The 26,130-nt window shown below is 36.2% G+C and overlaps 1 protein-coding gene across 2 annotated transcripts in view; it reads right to left on the reverse strand.

Moving 5' to 3' along the window:
- Positions 1-26,130, reverse strand: part of GNAL (G protein subunit alpha L) — a 126,106-nt gene that overhangs the window by 17,203 nt on the left and 82,773 nt on the right. For both annotated transcript variants that reach the window (XM_088130886.1, XM_007427852.3), the window contains exon 5: positions 17,969-18,066. In XM_088130886.1, coding sequence (XP_087987012.1) covers positions 17,969-18,066 — 98 coding nt within the window. The remainder of the gene's footprint in view (positions 1-17,968; positions 18,067-26,130) is intronic.

Raw genomic sequence — 26,130 nt, forward strand, 5'->3', positions numbered from 1 at the left:
GGAGTCTGGTTTTCTTTAGTTCCCATCACAGCAACAGGAAGGGATACTGCAAGGAATGGGAAATCTTTGCATGTCTCACAACTTTTTCTCCACCTTTCCATTTCTGCACAATTCAAGTTATTTATGAACAAGAGTGGACATTACTTATACAGTACTTCAAGTGAGGAGTACATAAGAAGGTAGGAACCATATATCAACTTCCCTTTTTCTGCAATGCCCTCTTCTGCTGCTTGAACTAAATGGAAATGGGCAGAATACAGGGTGCTGTTAAGGTTGGTGGAAGTCTGTATGTGAATGCAAAATCAATCACATACAGTGCAAATCCACCTCATAATACCATAGCAAACTCATATAACACAACATGCAGTTATCACAATAACACAGACGGAAGCTGTTATGCTTTGTTTGCTAAAATAATACATATTATATAGACAATATGAGAAATGAAGAAAATGTAACTTTCTCTAAAACAGAAGGAAGTTCAAAAGTTAACATAGAGATAGCCCATGCAAAAAAACACATACGTTTTGTCATCCAAAATCTAAATCAGCAATCTCTCAGCCAAAATCAGTCTGCTGTTCAGTCCATCAATCAAGCAAACCAAGCTTTAGGCCTCATGGCAGAAGGCTGAAGGAATCCGTATTCAGCATATAGCCTGGTTATCACTCTCCTTTCTTTCCATGATCAAAGCGTAAGGGGTGGGTGGCCGCTTCCTGTAATACGCTTACTGAGTATTCAATGCAAGGTGCACCTGCGATGATGATGGAATCTGGTCTTGCCTGTGTCTTGGTTAGTTTACTTTCACATACTGATGTACAAGTTAAAGTTCCTAACTGTGTGCCATGCTGTGTGTCACTCAGCACTCCACAGATCCTGGCATGGGCACTATAGCGAACAGTCCCAAGTGAAATGAAGAGAAAGCCCTTGTTTTCAGACACTGGAAAGGTTATCTGGCTGTTTGAGGGTGGAACTGAAAATTGATCTGCATTATAGACAATTCCTTTATAAAGGACAAATCAGTACCTCACAGAAAAGTATCCAATAGATTCTTCTTCCCAAAACATTAAGTTAGAAAAAAAAAGAAAGAAAAAAGAAAACATCCCCTTAAGCTGGGCTTGAAGCCTAGTCACCACATCTATGTAGTCCTGACAGCAATGCAAAAGGTGCTCTCCGTTGCCGTCTTCACGGATTTTTGTCCCCCTAATCTAGCCTACAGCTCTGGGGTTTGCTACTGCCTTCTATCCAAACATTAACCAGATTCAATCCAACTTAGCTTTCGAGTGACCAGCCAAGGTCGGCTAGGTGCTGCTATTTGCTGTGGTAGAAGGAAAACATTTTACAAAACAATATATATTGAAGATTGCTTCTACATATCAAATAACGCCTTAGTGCTTGAGTTTTTAGCATTAAAAATAGTAAAATGCAGTATTTACTTTGCTCAGGTCTTACGTTATTATTGGTTTATTACTGTTTTAAATAGTTTATAACATCTGCTGCTTTATGTTGTTTGTTATTTTAAGAATGGCTTTTTAATTGATCCTATGTTGCTAACAGCCCTTTGTACTGAGCCCTTCCGGATAGGTAATTTGTCGAACTACCCGGTCCACACTGTAGCAGTGTAAAAGGCAATTGAATTTGTGGTGGGATGCCTATATTAGAACTCTGTTTTGTTTTATTCTAAATTGTATAGTTCTAATTTACATCAACAGATAATGCAGACTTGTTTTTAATAGGACACACAATTCCTACAGCTATGACAGCTTCCTGTTACCTCTTTCTCTTCAAGAAATAGTGGGAAGTCTTCTGGTCCTGACTGCTTCCCTGTTGAATAGGTTTTCTAAGCTTCTATTTTATTAGAGGTATACCTTAAAACTTTTTCCACACACACACACACACACACACACACATTTATTTTACTCCCTATCTTTGAGATTCACATCATACGTCTAGCCTAGCCTAGCCAAAGATCCAATCATGTGTTCCAATTATAGAGCCATCTCGTTGAAAAACATGGATGCTAACAATCTGATAGCCACCTTGTCTCACAGATTACAGGTTGCATTTTTGACTATTGTTTTATAATTACTAAAAATTGAAAGAAATAGAAAGAAAAAAAAACTATTTACATGACCTCTGAAATGAGTTCATATCTTCTTTCTGAAAATCGTTAGATTGTTTTAAAAACTGTGATATTAATTTCTGTTGTTGTTGTTGCATCCATTGACTCAGCCCTGGCTCTTGTGTCTAAATGAACAAGTCCATGAAGTTTTCTTCACATTTTTTAGAAGTGGCTTGCTAGTACCTTCTTCCTCTAGGGCTGGGGGTTACTGGCCCAAAGTCACCCAGATGACTTCAATGCCTAAGGCAGGACTAGAACTCATGGATTTCAAGCTTTTAATCCATTAAAACGCTGTTTAACATAACATAACATAACATAACATAACATAACATAACATAACATAACATAACATAACATAACATAACATAACATAATTGAATATCCCAGATAATGTTTAATAAGGGTTGGTTATATGCTCATTGCTGCTGGAGATATCACCTAGGAGCTGCAACAGTAACTCTCTTGGTTTAGGCTTATCTTACGACTGCTGTATTTTGGTCTGAAATTCAGAGAATTGCAATATGTTTCCAGGATTTCGGAAAGAAACTGCTTGTCAAGAAACGCATGCTTTTCCTGACTGTATTACCAGCATTCAGAACTTCCCAAATTACAAGAGTTATGAGTAATTCATGCATAGTTGTATTTATACCATATTGGGGTGGTGGCAGTGCTCACTATTACGTTGCAAAAGAACTGTTCTATTTCCTATACAGAGAGAAAAGCAGCAGAGACCTTTTGTATTACTTCTCATCCTGCTCATTAGGGATAGTGACAGTGTAAGGGAGATGGTAGTAGCCTAACCCAGTTACCATAGCAAAGGAAGCAGCAAGGAGGAGGACATCTGCAGAAGTGCTACCAATGTTGCTTTGAGAGCAAAAGCTGCCATTGGGATCAGTGACCCCTGCGGTGGCCTTGCTCACCTTGTCTCCAAAGGTGGGGGAGCTTCTACTGCCTTCCTTTTCTTCTTCCACAAGAGAATCTTCAGGATTTGATTCCTGGAGCCACAGAGTGACCAGGCTGAAGTAGAGGAGCTTAAACATTGCTTCTCAATATACCTTTGTCATTATGGAAACAATTCTTCTGTCTTTATGTGCCATATTCTTGTCCTCCTTCTACTCTATTTGATCAATACAGTATGATACAGTACAGAACTCCAAGAGGAGAATGCTGTAAGGATGGGGATATGGATGGGCACCTAGCCTTTCCATTCCATGTGACAGCCTGGTGTCACAGAAGGAAAGTGGGAAGCAGAATCTATTATGCAATGGGAATTTCTGCATTTGAAAAAACTGCACTGAGTTAAATCTACAGCATTTTAAATAGGAAAGTCTGGCTGTTGTTTAAACAAATTTTAAACAATTTTTACAATCAAAAACTGATGTCATCTAACATAACCTATGAGTTCTCAATAACCTTTTTACTGCATAAATAACTAAAACATCACCTATAATTATTTATTGTCTCTTGCTAAGCAACTTATAATATGCTTTTATGTTTCCCTATATAGAGAGCTGTTGTAAAGCTAAAGTAAGGAATCCTGGGAATTTTCTTTCACAGGGTTGCTATTTATGATTAATAGCTTCTTGCTTTCAAAGACAGATAACAGTATATTTTTTTAGTGATCTCTTTCAGCAGAAGCTTCTTGCAGAGTTCTGCCTGATAGTTGTAATAATTATGCTTCTGCCTTTAATTTATGCCTCCAGTTCATATCCTGTTTTTGGAAAAAATGGGGTTAAAATGGTGTATACTGAAGAAGATGAAGGATAATATGAGGTAATTTGTGATCAGCTGGCTTGGTCAGTAAGTCACTGATCATGACAAAACTCTCAACAATTTTTATAGGAAGGAAAAAAGGCAGAAAAGGTGATGAGACAACATGAAACAGTTGCATATTGAAAGTGGCATTATCTGGACTGACAGAAATATCTCAATGAGGGAGAGTCACATAAGACAAAAGCAATCTTGGGAAAAATGGGAGGTTTACAAACTGAATGATGGCATCAGGTGAGTGTACACAGTGATTCTACATTAAAGACACATATGGAAGTTCTAGAAATTGTGGTTTCAATTTTCAGGACAGGATCAGAGTATAAGATTCTATTTTATTTTTTGAGTCAATATATTATATAAGCCAGGATTGGAATAAAGCACTAGTCTAGAGTATGATGTTCATTTTAGAAAAAAGAATCCTTATGAATCCCAATTTTGGATAGACTTCATAAGTTGCTGAATATTTTTAGCTTCATCTTTGCTAGTATTTATTACCTAAATAATTAACTGCATTGGAGGATATTAGAGCTTAATTTTGCAATCCCACACACTGCTAGCCATGATAAATAGATAGCATATAATCCACTTCTAATATTATCTCATTTAATATTATCTCATTTGTTCATTTAGTAAATCTTCTCTAAGGAACTAGCCAAAATATAAAGATATTAATTGCTCTGTTACTAAATAATCCAATATAAATATAATATTTCATGTGAATATACACATTTATTAAATAGGTGGAAGATAGAAGGAAAGAGATGAAGAGAACAACCAGCAGCAAGGTAGATGGAGTCAGTTACAGTGGTGATGAGTGCACCATTGGGAGACTTGAAAGAACAGGTTAGGAATAGATCATCATGGAGAAAATCTATCTATGTGGTCACTAGGAGTCAAAAATGACTTGATGGCACATAATCAATCAATCTATCATTTCATAATAAAACAATGAAGTAGCTTATGAATCCATATGCATATTTTAACACTAAACAAAAACTGCTGCTTAATTATTAATTACATCACATTCAAAGATAGATTTCTGTATTCTGAAAAATCTCCAAAAACTCATTACTTTGTTTAATTTTAATATAAACCTTCATAAAATCATAACTGAAAGACTACAAAGGCATTCTTGTGCAATGCCTCACTGAAAGTCAGTATTTGTCTTCAGTTCCAGTCCATACAATCAAGATTTAAATATCTAAAAGCGCACAGAAGACTGCATATATGAAAAAATAGGAGCTCTTGTCATGAGTACTGCCCACATCACTCCAGATAATGAGTCAAGCCATTGGTGTTAATAGAGTTGAGCATATGGAGAGAAAGATACTATCTAATATTCCTGAAGTCATCAATCAGCCATGATGGGAATTTTTTTTTTTTGCTTCAATAGGTCTCCTGTTCAAAACAAGTATCGATTACTAAGCCAAAATCAGTCACAGATTTTCAGCTGAGAACCAGAAGATGGGCACTTATGCAGTTCCTCCTTTTGCTTAATCTACAGAGATTTTTATTTCTTCATCTGATTAAACAAAGGAGTTTCTAGAGAACTGACAGTATGTATGTATGTATGTATGTATGTATGTATGTATATATATATATATATATATATATATATATATATATAGTGACCATACATCCTTTATTTCAAAGGACAGTCCTTTATTTCAGAAAGCTGTCCTTTAGATTTATTTTCAAAAACTCACTTTTGTCCTTTATTTTGTCATTCAACTTTCACCGTACAAATGGTACCACTTAATGCACAGTCTTTCATATTCATGTGAAAAATATGGAAGCTGAATTATCTTTTTAAAAGAAATTTACATATACTATTTGATTTTAGATATTTTTATTAGAATACAGGTAGTCCTCAACTTACGACAATAATTGGGACTGGAATTTTCATCACTAAATGACGCGGTCATAAAACGCGACTGCATTGCTTAACGATGGCAATCCTTGCAGTCCCAGTTGCCATCGTTAACTGAATCCCGCAGTTGTTAGATGAAGCAACTTCCTGGCAGCTTCTCACAACTAAAGTCAGTGGGGAAGCCAGTAGAAAATTGCAAGTCCCAGGCCAGCAGGCAGGTAAGTGTATGCTGCTGGATGGGGGAGGGAGTGAGGTGATGCAGGGGAGGGTTGGGAGGGTGTGTTAGGGTGCATGAGAGGCGCCACATGGATCGGGGAGGGTGCACAGCATGGGTCAGGTGCGTGGGGGTATGCTAGTGGCCAGCATGGTGCGAGCACAGGGGCTGAGGAGGGTGTGTGGGTGGGGGAGACTTACCCCAGTGATTTGCGACCTTCCCTGCTGGCTTCCCCAATGACTTTCTCGGGAAGCCAGCAGAGAAGATTGCAAACGGCAATCACAAGATTGTGGGGTGTTTGGCAACTGGTTGTAAGTGTGAACGGATTGCCAAGTGCCCAGATCATGATCACGTGACCATGGGGGTGCTGGGATGACTGTAACTCCGAGGACCGGTCGTAACCACTATTCATTCAGCACCATTGTAACTTTGAACGGTTGCTGAATGAATGATCTTAAGTTGAGGATTACCTGTATGATTTTTGTAGTTTTTCTTAATTTTGCTCTTGAATTTTCCTTTGTAAAGCGAAGTTATAAACAATTAAAAGTATTTTATCCTTATGAACTTCTTTCAGATTTGCTCCTTCTTCAGGTTTGTCCTTTATTTTTTCCAACAAAATATGGTCACCATAAGTATATATAAACATCTGATTATCAAGTCACCAACAACCTGTCTGTAACCCAACATTTGAAGAATTCACTAGCTTGATCAAATTACCTAGTGATATTGTTTGTTCTGTACACTGATATTTATTTGTTCCTTGTAGTGTGGCTTTTGTCAAACCTATCTAGGATCTCTCTAAAATTACCTTTTATAATGCAGGATTAAACTGTTAATACTTTGTCATACCCCATCTTGAATCCAGCAGCAGAACCAGTGAACCTTGTGTATTTTGATTCTGAAAACTTATGTAGTCTTTGTTCTAAATTTTGTGACTGCTCCAAGATTAGACACTTAGTTCAGACACCTTTTGTTTTTATTTACTTAGTGCTGGCCTAGTTTAGGAGTCTGCATTGGCAGCATTAACCCAATTTAAACACTACAGTGTCTAGCTGATAAATGTATCTTTCCCCTTAAATATTTATTCACAGATCAAGAATTTACAGTATGGCTTATAAAATTAAATAGCTAAGTTTACATCTAGCCTCCTCCATGCTGATATGTTTCTTAAGCAAGGACTTTAATACCAGATTAGAGTCAAATGATATGGCCCTCTATCAAAATTTCAGCAGCACTTATCTGACAATATGAAGTAACACATTTGGAAGTATGCCAATGCAAAGGCATGAAATAATAATCAGATCTCTTTATTCTAAATGGTACTGTCAATGGGAACTAATTAGGGGAGTTTTTGTATTGGGCAGGGATAAACCCCCATTTTGGACTGCACTGCATTTTGTCGTGGCTGGAACTGCAATCAATGTTCTTACCAAGTATCTGGAAACAGCTAGGAACTGGATATTGAAAAAAATGTTGAAACTGAATCCCAACAAAACAGAGCTACTGTTCGTTGAGAAACTGTCTGGTTTGTTGGTCACTGTGCTGACTTTGGAGTTGCACCCCCCTGAAGCAGCAGGCCCATGACTTGGGAGTATTCCTGGTTTCACAGTACCTACTGGGTTGGTAACTAGGGGAGCCTTTGCCGAGTTCCAGGTGGTCTGTTATTTGCAGCCTTTTTTTTAAGAGCAGAATGCCTTGAAAACCATTACCTATGCCTTTGTTATCTTGAAATCAGATTACTACAGTGCCCTCTACTTGGGGTGCCTTTGAAGACTACCCAGAAATTCCAGTTGGTACAGAATGAAGGAGCCCACATGCTGATGGGTGAGAGCCACTTCAGCAGTTCCAACCATTGGTTGCCACTATGGTTCTGATTACAATCAAGGTCTTAAACTAGAGAGCCCTATGGGGCTTGGGTTCAGGTTGCCTATGGGACTGTTTCTTCCAACTACAATCTACCCATTCCATTCAGTCAAACCAGGAATGCTCTAGATCCTTGCTTTTTAAGTGATAAGGGGGACTGGAAGCTAGAAGCAGGCATTTCTGGTGGTGGTCCTGGCTCTTTTGAACACTTTACCCTCTGAGATCTGATTCCCCCTGTCACTATTTTGAAAATCAATGAAAATCAATTTTTTCTACCAAGCAAGTATTTTAGAATCAGATCATTCTAATTCAATCCTCCTAGTAGATATTATCCCTTTCAGTAAACAATAACAACACTATGTTCCTCCAGAACTGATTAAGAAAAATTCTGACTGGTAGGCCCCAATTTTGGCCTTATTATTTACTTATATTGATAGATCAGCTCATACTCCTAAAAACTGGAATTTTATCATCAGTAACTCAAAGAAGCAGTTCTTGAGACACAATACAGTACTGGTAAACTGATGTCCATAATGTCATGAAAAGTCAGGAGTGACTAAGAAGGGTGGGAAAGATGAACTGGCTAATTATTGTTTAATCAGTTTTTCATGGACTAGTAATAAGATTTATGTCAGACATTTCCACTAGAAACTAGTTGAACTTAAAGACTGTCCTGGGAAATGAGTAAGTATTCTTTAGAGCTGACCACTCCATAATGGACCAAAGCCTGGTACAAAAATATACAATATGATCAAAATCAGTCCTATATTTAGCTTTTGTAGAATTTGGTCAGGCTTTTCACTGTTTCTAGGGAAAAACTGTGGCAAAACATTATGGCCTACTCAAATTATTTATGCCTTTGTTTCATTTATAAATTGTACATCAGTACTACTTTGAGAATAAGATATAACACAGCAGAACATCTGTGAGAAATGATACTAACTAGGAAGGAAATAAAACAAAAAAGATTTTTGCTCTGCTATTATGTAATTTTATACAATTCTATAGTGGGTCATTTAGAAAATATGGAACATCATCCCCCTAATGCACAGAATTCCATTATATGCAGATCATACAATTACTCTATCATGGAGCCCAGCATGGTTAAGAAGGGCATTCAGGGCCTTGGTGTCTCTTGTAAGGACCATTTGATACAAATTAATTTTAATAAAACCTAGATTAAAAAGAAAAAAGAAAAAAGTTAACCTAGAGGATTAATGGGCATAGGATTGATCAGGATGCATGTTTTAAATATCTAGAGTTGCTTTCTCAAACCACATGGAAGCCTAATGTCCATATGTTTTGCATTTCTCAAAATGCTCAAAGCAGCATAATGGCTATTATGTTCTTCTGTATTACTCTAGAGGAGCTGAATAGGTCCCTGCTGTGCTTAAAGTATTGAGGCCCAGTACATCTCTTTTGGGTTCAATTCAGTCCATGTATTCATTTTGCCATTTTCTGTTGTTCAATTTAAATATTAAAGGACACCGTTCAAGGTGGCATGCTATGTTCTGAACGAGCCACTCCTTAGTAAGTATGGCCAAAGCTGAGATAACAACATGGATCACCACCTTTCATTATTGGCTAAAACTAAGATGATGTCACCTCACTAACTGATGGACAATTATTAGTATAGTACTCCTCAGCGTAGGGCGTACAGAATAAGCCAAGAGCAAAGGGATTTTTAACATGGAAAACTCCAACTGAATACACAGTAAACCTTCAATTTTATGGATTCTGAATCAGTGGTTTTTGAATGTGATGGGAAAAAATCTGAATTTCAGGTAATAGTAGACTTTGTTTCAAGCAACAAAGTCTTACTTGGTGAATCAGTCTGGACAATGATTGGACATTTTACTACTTTAGATACATTTTATACAGATGTCACCTATAGTGCATACATTATATAGAGTTTATGCATATTCTACTCATGTGTAACATCCCATTCACCATTTAATAGACATTCAGCTCCAGTCACTGTTTCACCCTATTCTGTTAAATTGAGAATTTACGCTAATGCTGAGTTTCATGTACTTGATGTACTCCCAGATTAACCTCTGTCTCTTGAAGTCCAAGCGGGTGTGCCAGACAGCATTAAGCCACTTGTGCCTTTGTAGGGCAGCTGTGGCTTTTCATGAATGGGATGGCCTGGCCACATAATCCATACTCTGGTATCCTTCTGGTTGCATTGCTGCAATTTGTTGTATGTAGATCTGCCCTTGAAGTTAAATTGGAAATTGAAGCTAGCACAAAATGGAGAATGCTACTGCAGAATGCAGCAGTGAGACTGCTATCTAGAACACCATTCAAGGAGCACATGATACCTGTTCCAAATTAATTGTACTGGCGGCCTATATATTACTGGTTGGACTTTAAAGTTTCAGTATTGTTTAACTCCCTTAATAGTTTAAACCTCAATAGTTCAGAGACCATCTTTCCCACTATAATTTGCCCAAATATTAAGAGGCCACTGTCAGCATCCTATGACTGGCAGAGATGTGCTATGCTGGGGAGTGGGAAGGATCTCTTTTGTCATGGCAACCTAACTTTGAGATAACCTTTCCTTGAGGCCAGGTTGGCTCTGATTTTTTCTGCTTTTTGGCACCAGGGGAAGATCTTTTTTTTAATTATTTTCACATCTAGAACACAGTGACCGTGCTTTTTATCTCTTAAGTATCTCTCCCTTAAGAGAGATTCATTCATTATTGTGCTTTTATTGTTTCATTTTATTGTTATGAATTATAACTTGCTACAGGATTCTCTGGATAATAAAGGGCCAACCTTGGATGATCTAAAACATAAGCAGAATTGGTTCTAGTTAATATTTAGATAAGGATCCACATGCAATTCCAGAGGTGTAGTTTAGACTGGGAAGTGAGAAAACATTTCAAAAGAAGGTAATGTTAAACCAATTCTTGACAAGAAAGCTTCATGTGCCCATGTTTTCACCAAGAGAAAGGAGAGCACTGTGTGCCTGTTTTTATAAAGCCCTGAAGGAGCTAGGCCAAGCTGGAGGATCTCTTGATGAAGAGGGAATTTTTTTGTTGTTTTCCATCATTTTCATGGCATGAGTGAAGCTCAACTGACATTTTTCAGACTTGAAAGGGAGGAGGTGGAAGAGTGAGTTCTTTGCCATCAGTGAAGAAACTCCTCTAAGAATGAGAAAACTGGGAAAGAGAATGAGAGAGTGAGATTAAATGTGAGAAAGAAAGAAGAGAAGAGAAGAGAAGAGAAGAGAAGAGAAGAGAAGAGAAGAGAAGAGAAGAGAAGAGAAGAGAAGAGAAGAGAAGAGAAGAGAAGAGAAGAGAAGAGAAGACTGTGGTTATATGATAGATATACCATGATGGTTCAATATTTTGTACATTATTTTCCTGTAGATCTCACTACTAGCTGACTAGTAATATATAGTGATGTATGTATATGTATATATGCACACACACTCTCTCTAATTATTTTGATGAGGGAAAGCTGCTCTTAGCTGTATTTCATAACATTAACTTACATTATTCAAATGAAATAAGTGTCACAAATGAACAAGAAATAACATTTTGAAATATATATTTGACTCAAGTTTTGGGTTAACATCTATGGATCTTGGTTTGTTCTACCCTCAGTTCAAATTTCATCTGTCCCTTCTAGATAAAATGATTAATGAAGCACAGTGATCACAAAACCCGTCAGTTGGGCCAGAAATAGGGCCATTTCCAACATATTGTTATTTGTACTTCAGAGAGCATAGTCTACTCGTAGTAATTATTAGAAATGCAAGACAATTCTTCTACAATGATTTTTAATCTCATTTGGTGATAGATTCTTTCATGCTAAAACCAAAAATGTCACTACATTCTTGTTTACCTTATTAAAATGCTTGTCATATGGTCTTTTGAAAAGTCTTGTGGCACCTTAATAAATATAGATTAGTTAAAGATTTTTTTTGGTGGCGGGGGGGTTGCCTTTGAATCAGTGTTGACTTCTGGTGGCTGTCTGGACAAGTCCCTGAAGTTTTCTTGGCAAGGTTTTTTGGAAATGGTTTGCCACTGCCTTCTTCTCAGGGCTGAGACAGAGGAACTGGTCCAAGGTTACCCAGCTGGCTTCATGCCTACGGCAGGACTAGAACTCACAGTCTCCCAGTTTCTAGCCTGGTGCCTTAACCACTACACTAAACAGGATCAGTTAAAATTAGCTATAAATATAATGACATTGCTGATTTTCTCTTTGAAGCCTTCAATATTACTTTGTTTCCGTATTTCTCTTCAGATTGTCATGCTCTTACATCTTTAATAGCAGCTGTGTTTTTCCCTTTTTGATTAAAATATTCAATAAATAGTTCAGATTTTTAGTCTTTCAGATGCCAGAGCAGATTCTACAAAGAACCAAAGTACACTGATGCAATGAATAGGTAGTTGTATTGTTAAAATGTTGTACCAAATCTGAGGGCTGGATTCAAATGTTCATTTCAGCCTTGAGATTAACTAGTCACTTATTGATTCTCACCCTATTTATCTCAGAGTTGTGAATATAAAATGGCGTTGAGGAGAACTTGGTACACTTGTCCCAAGCTTCTTTGAATAAGGTTGAAATATAAATGTACAAACTATTAAACTTATGGAGGTATTTTCTGCAGCAGCTGTCAAAAACTACAGAATCCCTCCCTCTTAGGAAATCTAGAATTTCTCTCTGTCTCTGTATTCAACTTTGTTTAGAAAATATTTATTTAGCCGGCCTTTTGTGATTAATCTTAATCTGGATATACTGATGTGATTTATGAGATGATCTTTTAGCTGAGCTGTTGCTTATATAATTTTGTTGTTCTTACAGATTGTGTGATGCTTTTTTTTACACTGTTGAAAGTTGCCTTTTAAGGAATTATCCTTGAAGAAATACAGTATACATAGTCTATCAAATTAAATATAGAGAATAAATATTTTAGGGAAGTTTGACTGAAATAGTTGGGACATTTTCTGGCTGCCTCTCTAGTCATTCAGATTTAGGGAGTATTTCAAAGCCTTGAGGGAACAACGGAAAAATTCTCTTTCACCACAGCAGAGAGATCCTACAGGTAGCCCTTGACTTATGACCATTTGTTTAACGACCGTTTGTAGTTATGAAGGTGCTGAAAAAAATGACTTATGACCAGTCCTCGCACTTAATGACTGTTGCAGCATCCCCACGGTCACATGATCAAAATTCAGGAGCTTGGCAACCAGCATGTATTTACAATGGCTGCAGCGTCCTGGGATCACGCGATCGCCATTTGCAACCTTCCCAAGAGGGCTTCCAACAAGCAAAGTCAATGGGGGAAATTGGATTCACTTAATGACTGCATGATTCGCTTAACAACTGTGGCAAAAAGGTTGCAAAATCAGGCATGACTCACTTAATGACCACATCACTTAGTGATGGAAATTCTGGTCCCAATTGTGGTTGTATGTCAAGGACTACCTGTACTGCCATTAAAACACCCTGCAGATTGGTGCCTTGCAGAATTTCCTGTCTGAAGCTGACAGGACAAAACTAGCTGAGACTGCAATAGACCTGCACAGTGATTGAACCAATGGGCTAAGAAATGGGTAATTATGTCTTCAAGGGAATCTTATTCCTAATATTATAAAAAAGTCTATTTTTTATGATAAAAATAGGCAAGATCTGGAAGATGTGAATGGAAATAATTTCTTTAATTTACTTGCTGTGAGCTGGCAGATTATCTAGGGGCAAATGTAAAGGGTGATAAGTTTCTTTGTTTCTAGGATCAGGATCTAGCATGCCTCAATATAGTGAATTGTGCAATGGAGTTTTTGCATGATGCTCTAGTATCTGACTTAAGAGTAAAAAGAATTTCTCCTTTGAAAGGTAGATCCTCAATCCTAGTCTGAGTTTCTGGGGGAAAATCCAATAAGCACAACCATGCACGGTGCTGCAAAAGCAACAGATGCTGCTATAATTTTTAATTCTAATCTGTGACATGTCTAGATGTGGTCATTTGTTGTGTGGCCCACTGAGAAGCCCATGTATAGAAAACTTCATTAGTTTCTTTCTTTTCTAAAAGTTATGCATAAAGACCACAGCTGGCATCTTGCCAAAATCCCCTGATAATTTGCCATTCAGAAGAGGAAGGCTCTCATCAACTAATTCTTTAGTTCAAGTCCCTCTCATTTCCTACTCTCTTCATTACAGCAGAAGAACATTGAGTCTGCTGGTTTGGGACTGCTTCAGATATAATTCAGTGTGAGTCTCATTGTTTAAGGAGGAAGGTGTTACAGGTAGTCCTTGCTTAATGACAGTTCATTTAATGATAGTTTGAAATTAAGACAGCCTTGGAAAAGGTACTTTATAGCCTGTAAAGCACTTCCGGCTGTCGTAAAATGTCACACACACACCCTGCAGTCACGTGTCCGCATTTTGAGTGCCTCGTAAACCGCTTGCACTTACAACCCTGTGATCACGTGACTGCCATTTGTAATCTTCTCTGCTGGCTTCCCCATTGGAAGCCAGCAGGGAAGATTGCAAGTGGAGGGGACACGGTGGCGGGCAGTTATAGAGCTCAAATCTTTGGGATTTGAGGTTCCTGCCTTCATACCACTGTAAGGCTTCCCTTCCCCCTTCAGCGGTGCAAAGTTGTGGACCTCAAATCTTTGGGATTTGAGATCCCTGCCTTCACACCGCTGTGAGGTTTCCCCTCCCCTTTCACTGCTGGGTAGTTATGGAGCTCAAATCTTCAGATGCTCCATTCACTGCTGAGAGAGGGGAGAGGAAAGAGGATGGAGAGAAAGAGTTTGTCTGCTGAAGGATTTCAGCTCCACGGGGAACTGAAATCCATCAGCAGACAGCTCTTTCACTCCATCCGCTTAATGACCTGCGAGACTGCTTAACAATTGCAACTGGGAGTGTCCAGATTGCAGTCATTTAGTGAAGTAGTCACATGGGCATCTCGTTTAACAACTGCTTCGCTCAATGACTGAGATTCTGGTGCCAATTATGGTCATTAGGCAAGGACCACCTGTATCTTCCTCTCAAACCAATAAAGTTTCTTAAACTGCTTGACATAAGAGGAAGGCTTATTGAAGGCTTAATTGGCAAGTGTTGGGCAGTAGGGCCAGTGCCATGGATATTACTGCAGGAAGTGTGGGATGCAACCGCACAATATCAAATATGGGAAGGCAAAATATCTGGGTTCCAACCAAAATACTCAGCTGGGTTTCTTCTTTCAGAAGTTCTGCTCAGGTGCAGATTCCAAACAATGGAAATCACAGCCACCATAATGAAGAAACAAAGGATTCTGTACAATTGAGAACAATCTTCTGTTTGTGCAAGGGAAAATATGATTTTAGCAATTCCTTTCTCCTGCTCTAACAGAACCAATATGTTCTTGAGGGTCCCCAACCCTCAAGAGACCTGCAGAGGAACAGCCAGGCCAGAATACCCATGGGATAGAAATTGGGATATAAGACCAAAACTCAATCTCTTATTGTTAGATGTATCATTCTTTTACTTCTTTTTGGAAGAGCACATGTAGATTAAGAAGATTAAGAAAAATCAGATAGGTCCAATAGTTGCATGTGTGTCTTCCTCAAAAAGCACATCTAACTTTAATTCAAATGATATTATTCCACTTCTGGATATCCAATCCAGCACTAACCATCAGTTTCTAAGTAGTCTCATACCCACTAGCACTTTATGTAAATTATCTTCAGATTATGAAAGTAATCCAGCAGTAGCATTAGAAAAGGAAACAAAAGGAGCTGACTCCCCTGAAAATTCAAACATCCTAAAACTCAAAATCCCTTCAACCAAAAAACTTTGATAGATAAGAGCCTAGCAACCATCTCTACAAATGCAACGGGTATCCAATGTTGCTTAATTCAGAGTTTGGTGTTTCAGAGTTCTGCACTAAGTCAGCTACACCACAAACAAAAAGAGGATACTTTTTCTCAGAGCTCTGTTTTTTAATGGCAAGGATAAAGTAATAAACAGCTTCTAATCACGATCACAGTGCTTAGGGATGGAAATACACCAAATCTTATACTTTGCTTGCAAATGTCATATAATCTTGTCAAAGTTACAGGTATTTTTTCTTAAAACACAATAAAACAATTTTAAAAAGCCTAGCTTCAAGATTCCTGGACTAGTAATTTTTATAATTTAATAGACTTCTTGCCTCATAGCATCTGTACCATGCTTCAGGTTTCCATAGATGTTGCTAACTAAGCAATAAGGGAAAATGAGTGAACCTTTTTTCCTCTTCCCAAAGAGGAAGAGGATACAAAAGCATGGATTGCTCCCCCACTGATCAGTGTAAACCCTCAAAATAAAGGATCATCTGGATCAATTAATCCAAACAAGAGATGAAAATAAATAAAAAGATGGGCTATTTCTAGAGATATATGCACTACGATGTACTCCTATTATCCTGATTTTATAGCAGCTGATGGTTCTTGGGCCTAGAATATAGTTTATTTTTTCCTGTTAGTTACACTGAATGTAAAAAAATAAGAAAGGTAGTTCCTGAAAATTGGTACAACCAAGCCAAAACTTCTTTTTTTACCATTTTGCAGTGAAATGGGAAGTACTTAAAATGTTAACTTTTTTTTTCTCCTTATGTATAGATTTTAAATAAATAGTTAAGCAACAAATGAGAATTGCCGACACCCAGTGACAACTGTAAGCAATTTGAAATTCCTGGTATTCTAACAGATACAAATCAGCATAATAGATACATTATTCTAATGTACCTAATATTTTAAGAAAGAATACTACCTTATAGTAGTAGTATTAGTAGATGATAATATATCTTAAAATGTATGCATGCAGCTATGCAAACTATTCCATTATTTAGTCACTGCAATGAGACATAAATAAACATAAACCCTTCAGATAGTTCTTGCAGTAATTAGCCATAACAGAAATGACAACAACAACAACAACATCATGGAAAATTTGCAAGTCCATGTATTTTTTAATCAGAAATTTATATTTGCTTTTCATCTCTGAAACAGGGAAATGAAAACAACTTGAAATAATTAAAATAATACTTGGAAAACTGCCATTAAAAGAATTAAGATGGGATTTCTACACTGATGTAATAATCTAATTAGCATACACACACAAAGCAGAAGGAAAATTGTTTTATATACATACATACATACATACATACATATATTCCCCAAGTTCTGTATCTCTCTGAACACTGATATAACTATCTTGTAACTATTCTGTTATTTACAGAAAACGGTAGCGATAACGTTAACCCCTATCAAGATATACCTAAATATCTAGGTGTTTCAGTTATAAGCAGTAAGGCCTGTCTTTGCCAGTCTCTGTTTTTTCCTTTTTTAAATTTGAATACTGTGGTCTTTCTTCTCCCTATATAACCCCTTCAGATACATTACTCAAAAGGGGCTCATCATTTGAGAGGCATATTTGTATATACCCAAAGAGGTATGCAAGCTACCCCCTTTCCAAGAAACTACTGATTGAACTATAACATGGTTTTGCAAGTTACATTTCATCATGAGAGCATAAACGTTTGGGTGGGTGTATATAGAGATACGTGGATACACGCCTTCCTACCATAAAATTATTTTCCAGTGTTCAATAAAATCAAACTGCGTAATTGTCCTATTTAGAGGGAAAAAGTATGTCAGGTTTTTGTCAGACATGTACCCAAAGCACACATAATAAAGTAAAATATCTTGCTTGATTGTAGTTTTCTCCATCCATCATAAATTCTCTATTATATACTAACATGACTACCTGTATGAATTAAACAAAATTCAAATCAGCTGAAAGAAAAGAAACTGAACCTACTACACATACAGTGCTTCAATCTTATTTAAACTCTATTGGCTTTGAACACTGGTATAACCAAAAAACTGAATGTATGTTATATAAACAAAAATATACTATGCATTTATATACTATTAGTATCTGTAATATTAATAATTATTAACACAGGGGGTTAATAGGCTTTTTAGTTAAATGAATGATCCAGACAAAATTACAATGGAAATTACTTTCTCTTGCCTTTAGAGACAGAATCTCAGAAACAGAAACACTTTATGCATGTTTCAGCTGGCTTCCAGTAATAAAACACAGAAAACAATTTTAGAAGGATTTTTCTATAAGTGGTACTTACTATTGTGCACAGTCAATCAGCTGATATTCATTTGATCTCTCAAAACACGCCTTTACTCCTTCATCATCCCAGAGCTTTTTTGCATGTTCAAAGAATTCCTGAAAATTGGAAATTTAATATCTTTGATAAAGTATTTAAATAATTACTCCACTACTTTATAAAACATATAAGCAGGAAGCATCATTAGCACTTTGAGACCCTATGAAAACAATCATGTAGCATCTTTAACACTCAAAAGCAGCCTTCTAGCATATTGCCTCTTAAATGTTACTTTAATTTTTCTTTTCAAAAAAGAAGAAATGATCTCCATTAAAAGTTATATTAGGTATTACAATTATGTTTTAAATAGAAAAATACTGTAAATTGCTGAGATATTACTTTATGAATTCAATGTATAATCTTTAGCATGTAAGGTACATGGTGATGAGCTTGATAGTTTAATCTGGATAAAGACTGTTTTAATTATAGATTTTACGTATCACATTTTCCATTTAAAATGTAACACAAATGGGTCCTAGAATGTAAAATGCTAAGTTAAATGTAACATGTTTTTGGAAAAGGAAGTGGAGAGAAAATAAAAATGGCAGGGAAACATTCCATTCAAAAGAGCGTGCTAGTACATTCTCTGACAAGAATATCAGACATTACTTCCTTGATAAATTATCCAATAGCTTTGACAACAGCCTTTAAAGAAAGCTGCATCTTCCTTTTTATCCCCCCCCCCATCCCATATTCTGGTTCTGTAAAATTAAGATGATTTCTGCCTCTTATTATAAAGTGAAATTTAAATTGATAAACTTTCTCGAAAGTAATTTTCTTTGGCAAATATGGCTAGCAGTTTATTTTTTTTACAAATCTTGTAAAGCTTTGTGTAAAAGTACAGTAATTTGTATAAGACTAAGATAATTTCTCACTGCCTTTTTCCAGCACAGAATTCTGCTACAATTGCTAGTTTATTGTATACTAATCTCAATTACAATGACAGCTGTGTCTTAATGTAAGTTACAATTCTACTTTCAAATAAGATTTAATTGGAATAAACTGCCTCACTGATGATTTGTCCATAAGCATTTACTATCACAGTATTTAATTGAGGAAAACTGAATTGATGAAAATACTGGTTGGTTATATTTCTCTAAGGAAAATCTGAAGTATTTAATCAGTATACAATTTAACCTGTTACACGATGGTGAAGTTATCTTAATTTCATGGAAATTAATTTTTTTATTTATTCAATTTATATAGCTGCCCATCTCAACTGTATGAAGTGACAATTTTAGATCAGTGTTATCTAAAGCCTTTACCACTGCAGTTACATTTCAGGGAATTATTTATTTCTAGTATAGAATAAAAAAAGAAGTTCTAAAGGTTTGCCACATGCCATAGTACATTTGCCCTGAAACTTTAATTTGAATATAACGTTAAGCTTAATTGTCAATTCTTATTTAGCACAGCAATAATAAAAAATGATATGGGCAATTCAAAGGTTAAAAAATGTTTAAAAATACAACATTAAAAAAAATGACACCAGAATAGAGCCAACATCAGAAAAGACTGATACAAAAGATCTAAAGCAAAAAACAACCAAATAGCCTGGGAAATTAAAAAGGTTAGCTTTTAGCTAAACTTCCTAGAATGTTTGCAAGTGAAAATCCACAAATAAAGCACAACAGGAAATCAAACAAGAAGTTATCAGAAACTGATAACTGTAACTATATAATTATTAGTTATATATCAAGCTAAATGGGGGGGGGGGGAAGAGGTACTGCACACAGAACATTCCAAATTATGTACCTGGCCTGTAAGCAGAGCACAGGTTGAAATCTATCCAGGTGGCCTGTAAGTGGAGCACAGCACTACTTTATTCAGGTGGGCCAGCAAACGAATACAAGGATGGGCAATATTTTGGTGTCTGAGGCCATACTTAGCATTTCTGGAGGGCAACAACCTAAGTGAGTGGGATTAAATTGCAAGGTGGGTAGGGATGTATCACACAAATGAATAATCCAGGAGTTTCCTTATTTTCCTGAATTTGTACAGCATCTAAGATCATAAGCCTTCAGTCAGTTTAGCTGTCAGGCAGTATGACTCAAAGAAAATAAAATGCACCCTGTGCTTATAGCAGAAGACTAGCAGCATGGTCTTGAGACTTTTCAAGAAGACATTACCAATTTTAAGGCTTCAAAGCAACTACAAAGGGCTCTTCCCCATAATTTAGCTTGAAGACAGGAAGAGCTCTTTCACCAGCTTATTTTACAAAAACTCTGATCAATAGGACAAGACTGTACACTAGTCCTCAGAAAGAGTAATAACTTATCAGTTTAGAATTCCAGTAAAACCTTGATTTAATGGACCATGGGGGGAAAGGTTATTCATTTAATACAAATGTCTTTTAAATTTGAATTTACATAACAGATGTAATATGTGTAATTACATAATTGACATTTTTATGTCATCTGTGTAAATTTGTCATTTTTATAATTATGCAAATTATGTAAATTGACACCAAAGACCTATAAATGTCAATTATGCAATTATGAAAATGAACTAGACTAAAATCACAAAGACATAAATTATGTAAACTGACTACATTGCTCCAGAAATGTGCTTTGTCTGTTTTTTAGAGGTGTACATCTATAAATCCAAGAACAGAAGAAAAACAAATTCTTGAGGAAAATGGCAAATGTTGAAAATTAAAGGCCTACACATGAAAATAAGAAACATAGCTTATTGAGGGAACAGGTGGCAGTAGTTGCTTTAAAACTGGTTATTAAATGAGAATTGAGTAAAAAGATTAGATAAACAACAAATAATGTCTTGATTCCAGCACAGACTCTAGCAGTTGATGTGAGAGGAAAGGGTGAAAGAAGGAAGCCCAACATGAGATTTCCTAAATGCTGCCTTCAAAAGTCATGGGGTGGATCTGTTCCCAATTTGCCACAAAATTGTCACTTTTAATGTGACCAAAAGGAAAAAAATTATTAAATTCACAGGGATGGATAGAAGCACACGTTGAAAGCACAATGTGAAAAACTGAAAAGATTATGTACAGAAATAGGGTTGTGCAGAGCTTTTAATTCTAGGAAGGACATCAATGTCCAATCTAACAGTTAATCCAGTTAAAAAGGTTCAGAAGAGAAGACGGTCCCAATAAAAGGTAAATGGATGGAACTGATCACACAGGCTTATGGGGGGACAAGGAAACCCTCAATATTTGAAAACCTATATAATATACCCAGTGTGACAAGAAAACTGGCACTAGAATCAAGGAATGTAACTCAGGAGGAACACATACTCAGTAGAAATATTTTCAGAATAAGCATTAACCATTATGGTAGAATATTTCAGATACTAGGAAAATGCATTTTTAAAATTTTTAAAACCCATGAAGATCCATCGGGAAAGATGCATATTTTCTATTTTTTATTCAGAAATGCACATTTCTGAAGTCAACAGGATAACATTTTATGATCACAGTGTTGGGAAGTCATTTAATCCAACTCCTTGCCAGTACAGGAAATCCATTACTAGGCAAGAATTGATAGGTAGTCACCTAACTTCTACTTAAAAACCTCTAATCATTGTTTACTTCCTTTCAAGAAAGTCTGTTCCACTATTGAACAGCTCAAAATGTCAGGAAGTTCTTCCTAGTGTTTAGTCTTAATTTTTTTCCCCTTATAATATGAAGTCACTTGTTCCATCATTTATGAGGCAGCAATTCAAATATTTGGAAATGGCTCTTTAATTCACTCTCATAAGCTTGAAGCTCATGCAGCAAACTACCTCAGATCATGTAGACAATGTCAATCCTTTGCTACTTGTTATAACTCTGGACTAAGCGATTTGATAAATACAGTGGAGGAAATGGAAGCTTGAGTTTTCCTAATATAGACTTTCTGCAGTTCAGGAAAGATATTTTAGTACTGCCACTAAACATTTTCAGTCTGCAAGTAGGATTCTTGAGTAATGAATATAGTCAGGAATTTTGTAAGAAATGGTGTGGTTTATAAATATCTTCAGTACATCTCATTTTTCCTTCTCATAACTAGGAGCAAGTTGATTCAAAATTCAAAATATGCCACATGAAATATAACATTCTTTCAATAAGAAATCACTCTAAAATTCAATTTTGCAGAATTTCTGAATGCACTTTTTCAAATTATTTGAATTTTGATCTGTCTTTCTAATTCTCTATAGGGTTTTTTTTTTAGTAGTCTTTTTTTTTTTGGCTATAGAGTATCATATTCTGCTCTCTGACTGGGAAATCTGCCTAACTTGATTAAGCTAGTATCTCTGTATGGCTGTTTGTACAAGCTTTCTAAAATAAACAGCATTACATGTGATTCACAGGAACCAACTTTTTGTTTTTTTATTTATAAGCGCCATAATCCAAAACAGCTGGATTGTTGTTATTCCTGTAGGAGTATCTCACTTTTGCTCTGGCATTAACAGAAGGGAGATAAATGTAGAAATTTACTTTTAAAATAACAAAACTTATTTTAATAATTATGAAAAAAAATTAAAGGGTAACTATCACTGGACAGCTTTAAGGAAAGTGGAATCATACAAGAATTTTGTGTTGTTTTTTTCTTCAATTTTTGCTCAAGTAGCTGTCCAGCTGTGGAGGATAGCTTGAAATTAAAAAAATTTTTTTTAACTAATCAAGTTTATTCAATTTCTCAAACTTCTGGAGTGTTTAATGTGGAAAGGAATTCAACTACATTATATGACAACATAAACACAATGGAATGAAAATTAAAACAGGACACAACAACTTGCTAGTAATACTAGTATCAACTTAGGCACTGTCATCAGAAAAATACATAATAATTCTAAATATTAATGGTAAATGTGCTTCAGAATTATTTGCTTAATACAAACTTAATCTAAAATAGACATTCGTACACCTATAGCTCAAATAAACAACCTTAGTCCCATGATAATCATGCTTTGTTTAGGAGATTGGATTATTTATTATTGCTCTAACACTTATTGCTCTAACACTTGCATCTCTCCACGCCGTATACATGGATTTGTTCAAAGAAGGAGATTATTTTGCTATGGGGACACAGCAGCTTGTTGTGCTAAACTAGCAACAAAGACAAACAAAGAGAACTGTAATATACAAATAAATCTCTCACAAGGGCAGAGTCTCAGTCTCTCTCTCTCTCTCTATTTTTCATACAACGTACAACAAAAGCTTCATTAGCACAAAGCCTAAGGCATAACAGTCATTAAAATCCATTTAGGAATAGCCAACTTAGCAGCCATGGGACATGCTTAGCATTATGTTCAGAGTCTCACTGTACGCCTGCTTTAGTGTACACTTAATTAAGACAGTGACCCTTGGGAGAAAATAATCTTTGTCACCAGCAAAGTATTTTTTCTACTATAATTTCTAGGTGTGCAATAATCATCCAATTACTTTGCTAATTACTAGAAGTTACTTTCTTTCATAGAAGCATTTTTTTCTTATTTTCAAAGAAAAGGGAAATGTATCTCCAACCTCCCTTGCCTATTCAACATTGATTTTTGGGATTTCATTGTACTATTTATGTAGAAGAAAACCTGATTTAATCTAACATTATTATGGAAAATTGGTAAACAACACTTCCTCCTCCTTCAGCTATATTCCACAGCTCCTAGAGACTTGTATGATGTAATCTTTTATAAAGTTAACAGAATATTTTTCCACACCATGACATAGCAAGTGCTTAATAAAACAATTTTCTATATACTGAATACTTTTTCAGGACAAAACTCAGAACATTTTTTTGTAATTTCATAAGGCTCACTTTAAGACCTTGTACATTATTTTTCCAACAAGCAGATCTGATTGGGACTTCATCTTATTTTTTAGATAAAATATAGGTATAATTCACAAAAAATTATACACACTGCTGATGATACTGATGCAAGCCATTTAATATTTCCTTAGTAATACTTAAGAACAATATTATATACATTCTCAATAATATTTCATGTACAATAGTCCAGTGAAAGGGTGCTGTTTTTTAGTAGATAATATTATCTGAAATAAAGGATGTAATTGAAGTTTCAACTAATGATCAAGCTCTCTGGTCTAAAGTTTTGCTACTTCTCCAATTTTTTTGTCTCTGTAAGATACATGAACCAGCTTAATTCAACATGGAAGTCACCAAGCAAAAATGTCCCCTAGATAGTGAGTTACAAAGTAGGAAATAAGGAAACAATATTGATCTTGATACCAAATGACTGTGCCTCGTTCACCTAATGTAGATGACAAAGTATCTAAACTTTTATATGTATGCTTTCTATAATTCTATATAACCAATTCTTCACCCCTTACGAATTATTTATTTTCACACTGTTCTTTTGGAAATCATATTTATTTATGTATTTATTAAATTTATATGCTGCCCATCTTGCCCAGAGGGCAACTCTGGGCGTCTCACAATTAAAAATGCTAATAATAAAATAATAGCAATATGTTCTCACATGGTTTCAAAAGTATGGTGAAAAATTTAGATCATCCTGTAAATTCAGAGACACCCAGACTAGCATAATTATCACGGAAAATAATTTTCATGGAGGGGCTTCCACACAGTCAGAAAGTGATTTGAAACTGACCCAGCTTATCAGTAAGTCTTTATTGTGATTGAGGGCCTTCTAAGGATCCAGCAACACAACAATGCATGCACCCTTCCACATGATTTGGCAAAACTATACAGCAAAATAATCCAAAATATTTCCATGGTTACATGGAGACTCCAATGCATAGAAGTCTCCAAGTCTCCTGGACTGGATGGATTACATCCCAGGGTGTTAAATGAACTGGCAGATATCATCTCAGAGGCACTGCCTGAAATCTTAGAGGATCCCTGGAGCATATGGGAAGTGCCAGAAGAGTAAAGAGCCAATGTCAGTATTTAAAAAAGGGGAAAAAGTGGACCAAGGAAACTTCAGACCAGTCAGCTTCACATTAATACCCGGGAAAATACTGGAAAAGATAATCAAGCAATGGGCTTGTGAGCACTTAGAAACTAACAGGGTTATTACCAGGAACCAACATGATTTTGTTAAAAACAGGTTGTGCCAGACAAATCTTATTACTTCCTTTGACAAAATGATTAGATTAGTGGATCAAGAGAATGCTATGGATGTAGTATACTTAGACTTTAGTAAGGCATTTGATAAAGCAGACTGAAGCCTCCTTCTTGATAAACTGGAACAATGTGGGATGGATCATCCCACTACCACACTTGGCTGAACAAGAGTAGCCAATATGTGGACCTTAATGGAGGGAGGTATGCAGTGGGGTAGCTCAGGGTTCTGTCTTGGGTCCACTGTTCTTGAACACTTTCATAAATTACTTAGATGAGGTAACAGAAGGAATGTTCATAAAATTTGTGGAAAACACAGAGCTGGGGGTGGAGCTTGCTAATACCCAAAAAATGCTCAAGATTCAAAAGGACCATGATAGTCTTCAACACTGGGGCCTATTCACTAAAATGTTGTTCAGTGGTGAGAAATGTAAGGTTATGCACTTAGGCAGGAGAAACCGATGCACAGGTACAAAATAGGTGGTAACTGGTTAGCAGTAGTACTTGTGAAAAGGGTCTGGGAGTCTTGGGGTAGATCACAGATTAAATATGAGCCAGCACTTTGTCACAGCTACCAAAAGAGCCAATGCAATTTTGGGGTGCATTAACAGAGGTATAGTGTCAAGGTCACGGAAAGTGATAGTGCTGCTTCATGATGCACTGGCCAGACCACACCTGGAATACAGTGTCCAGTTCTGGTCACCACAATATGAAAAGGACCCTGGAACTGGAAGGATGGCAGAGAAGAAAAAGAAAGATTATAAAGGGGTTGGAGGCTAAATCCTATGAAGAGCAGTTAAAGAAACTTTTATCAGCCTATTTAGAAAGTCTTTTTCTATGCATTGGTTTATTTTTTAATACATGCGCACAACACACACTCCTACCTCCCTCCCTTAACAAATTAGTGCTACTATATTTTTCATACTTGAGTTATAGTTGGATCTGAAATGGTCTGCTGTGTAATTTGAGAACAGTGATATTGTTCCCTCACAACACTGCTGCTTGTTCATTCCTTTATCCTGTATTTTTGAACAGGGGCTTTGGGAATTTGGATTTCCAATCAATGATGAGAATGGTGGG

The sequence above is a fragment of the Python bivittatus genome, unplaced genomic scaffold (genome assembly GCF_059951505.1).
Source record: "Python bivittatus isolate LINGU-HERP-01145 unplaced genomic scaffold, Pbiv_v1 ctg000840_np1212, whole genome shotgun sequence".
Taxonomy (NCBI): domain Eukaryota; kingdom Metazoa; phylum Chordata; class Lepidosauria; order Squamata; family Pythonidae; genus Python; species Python bivittatus.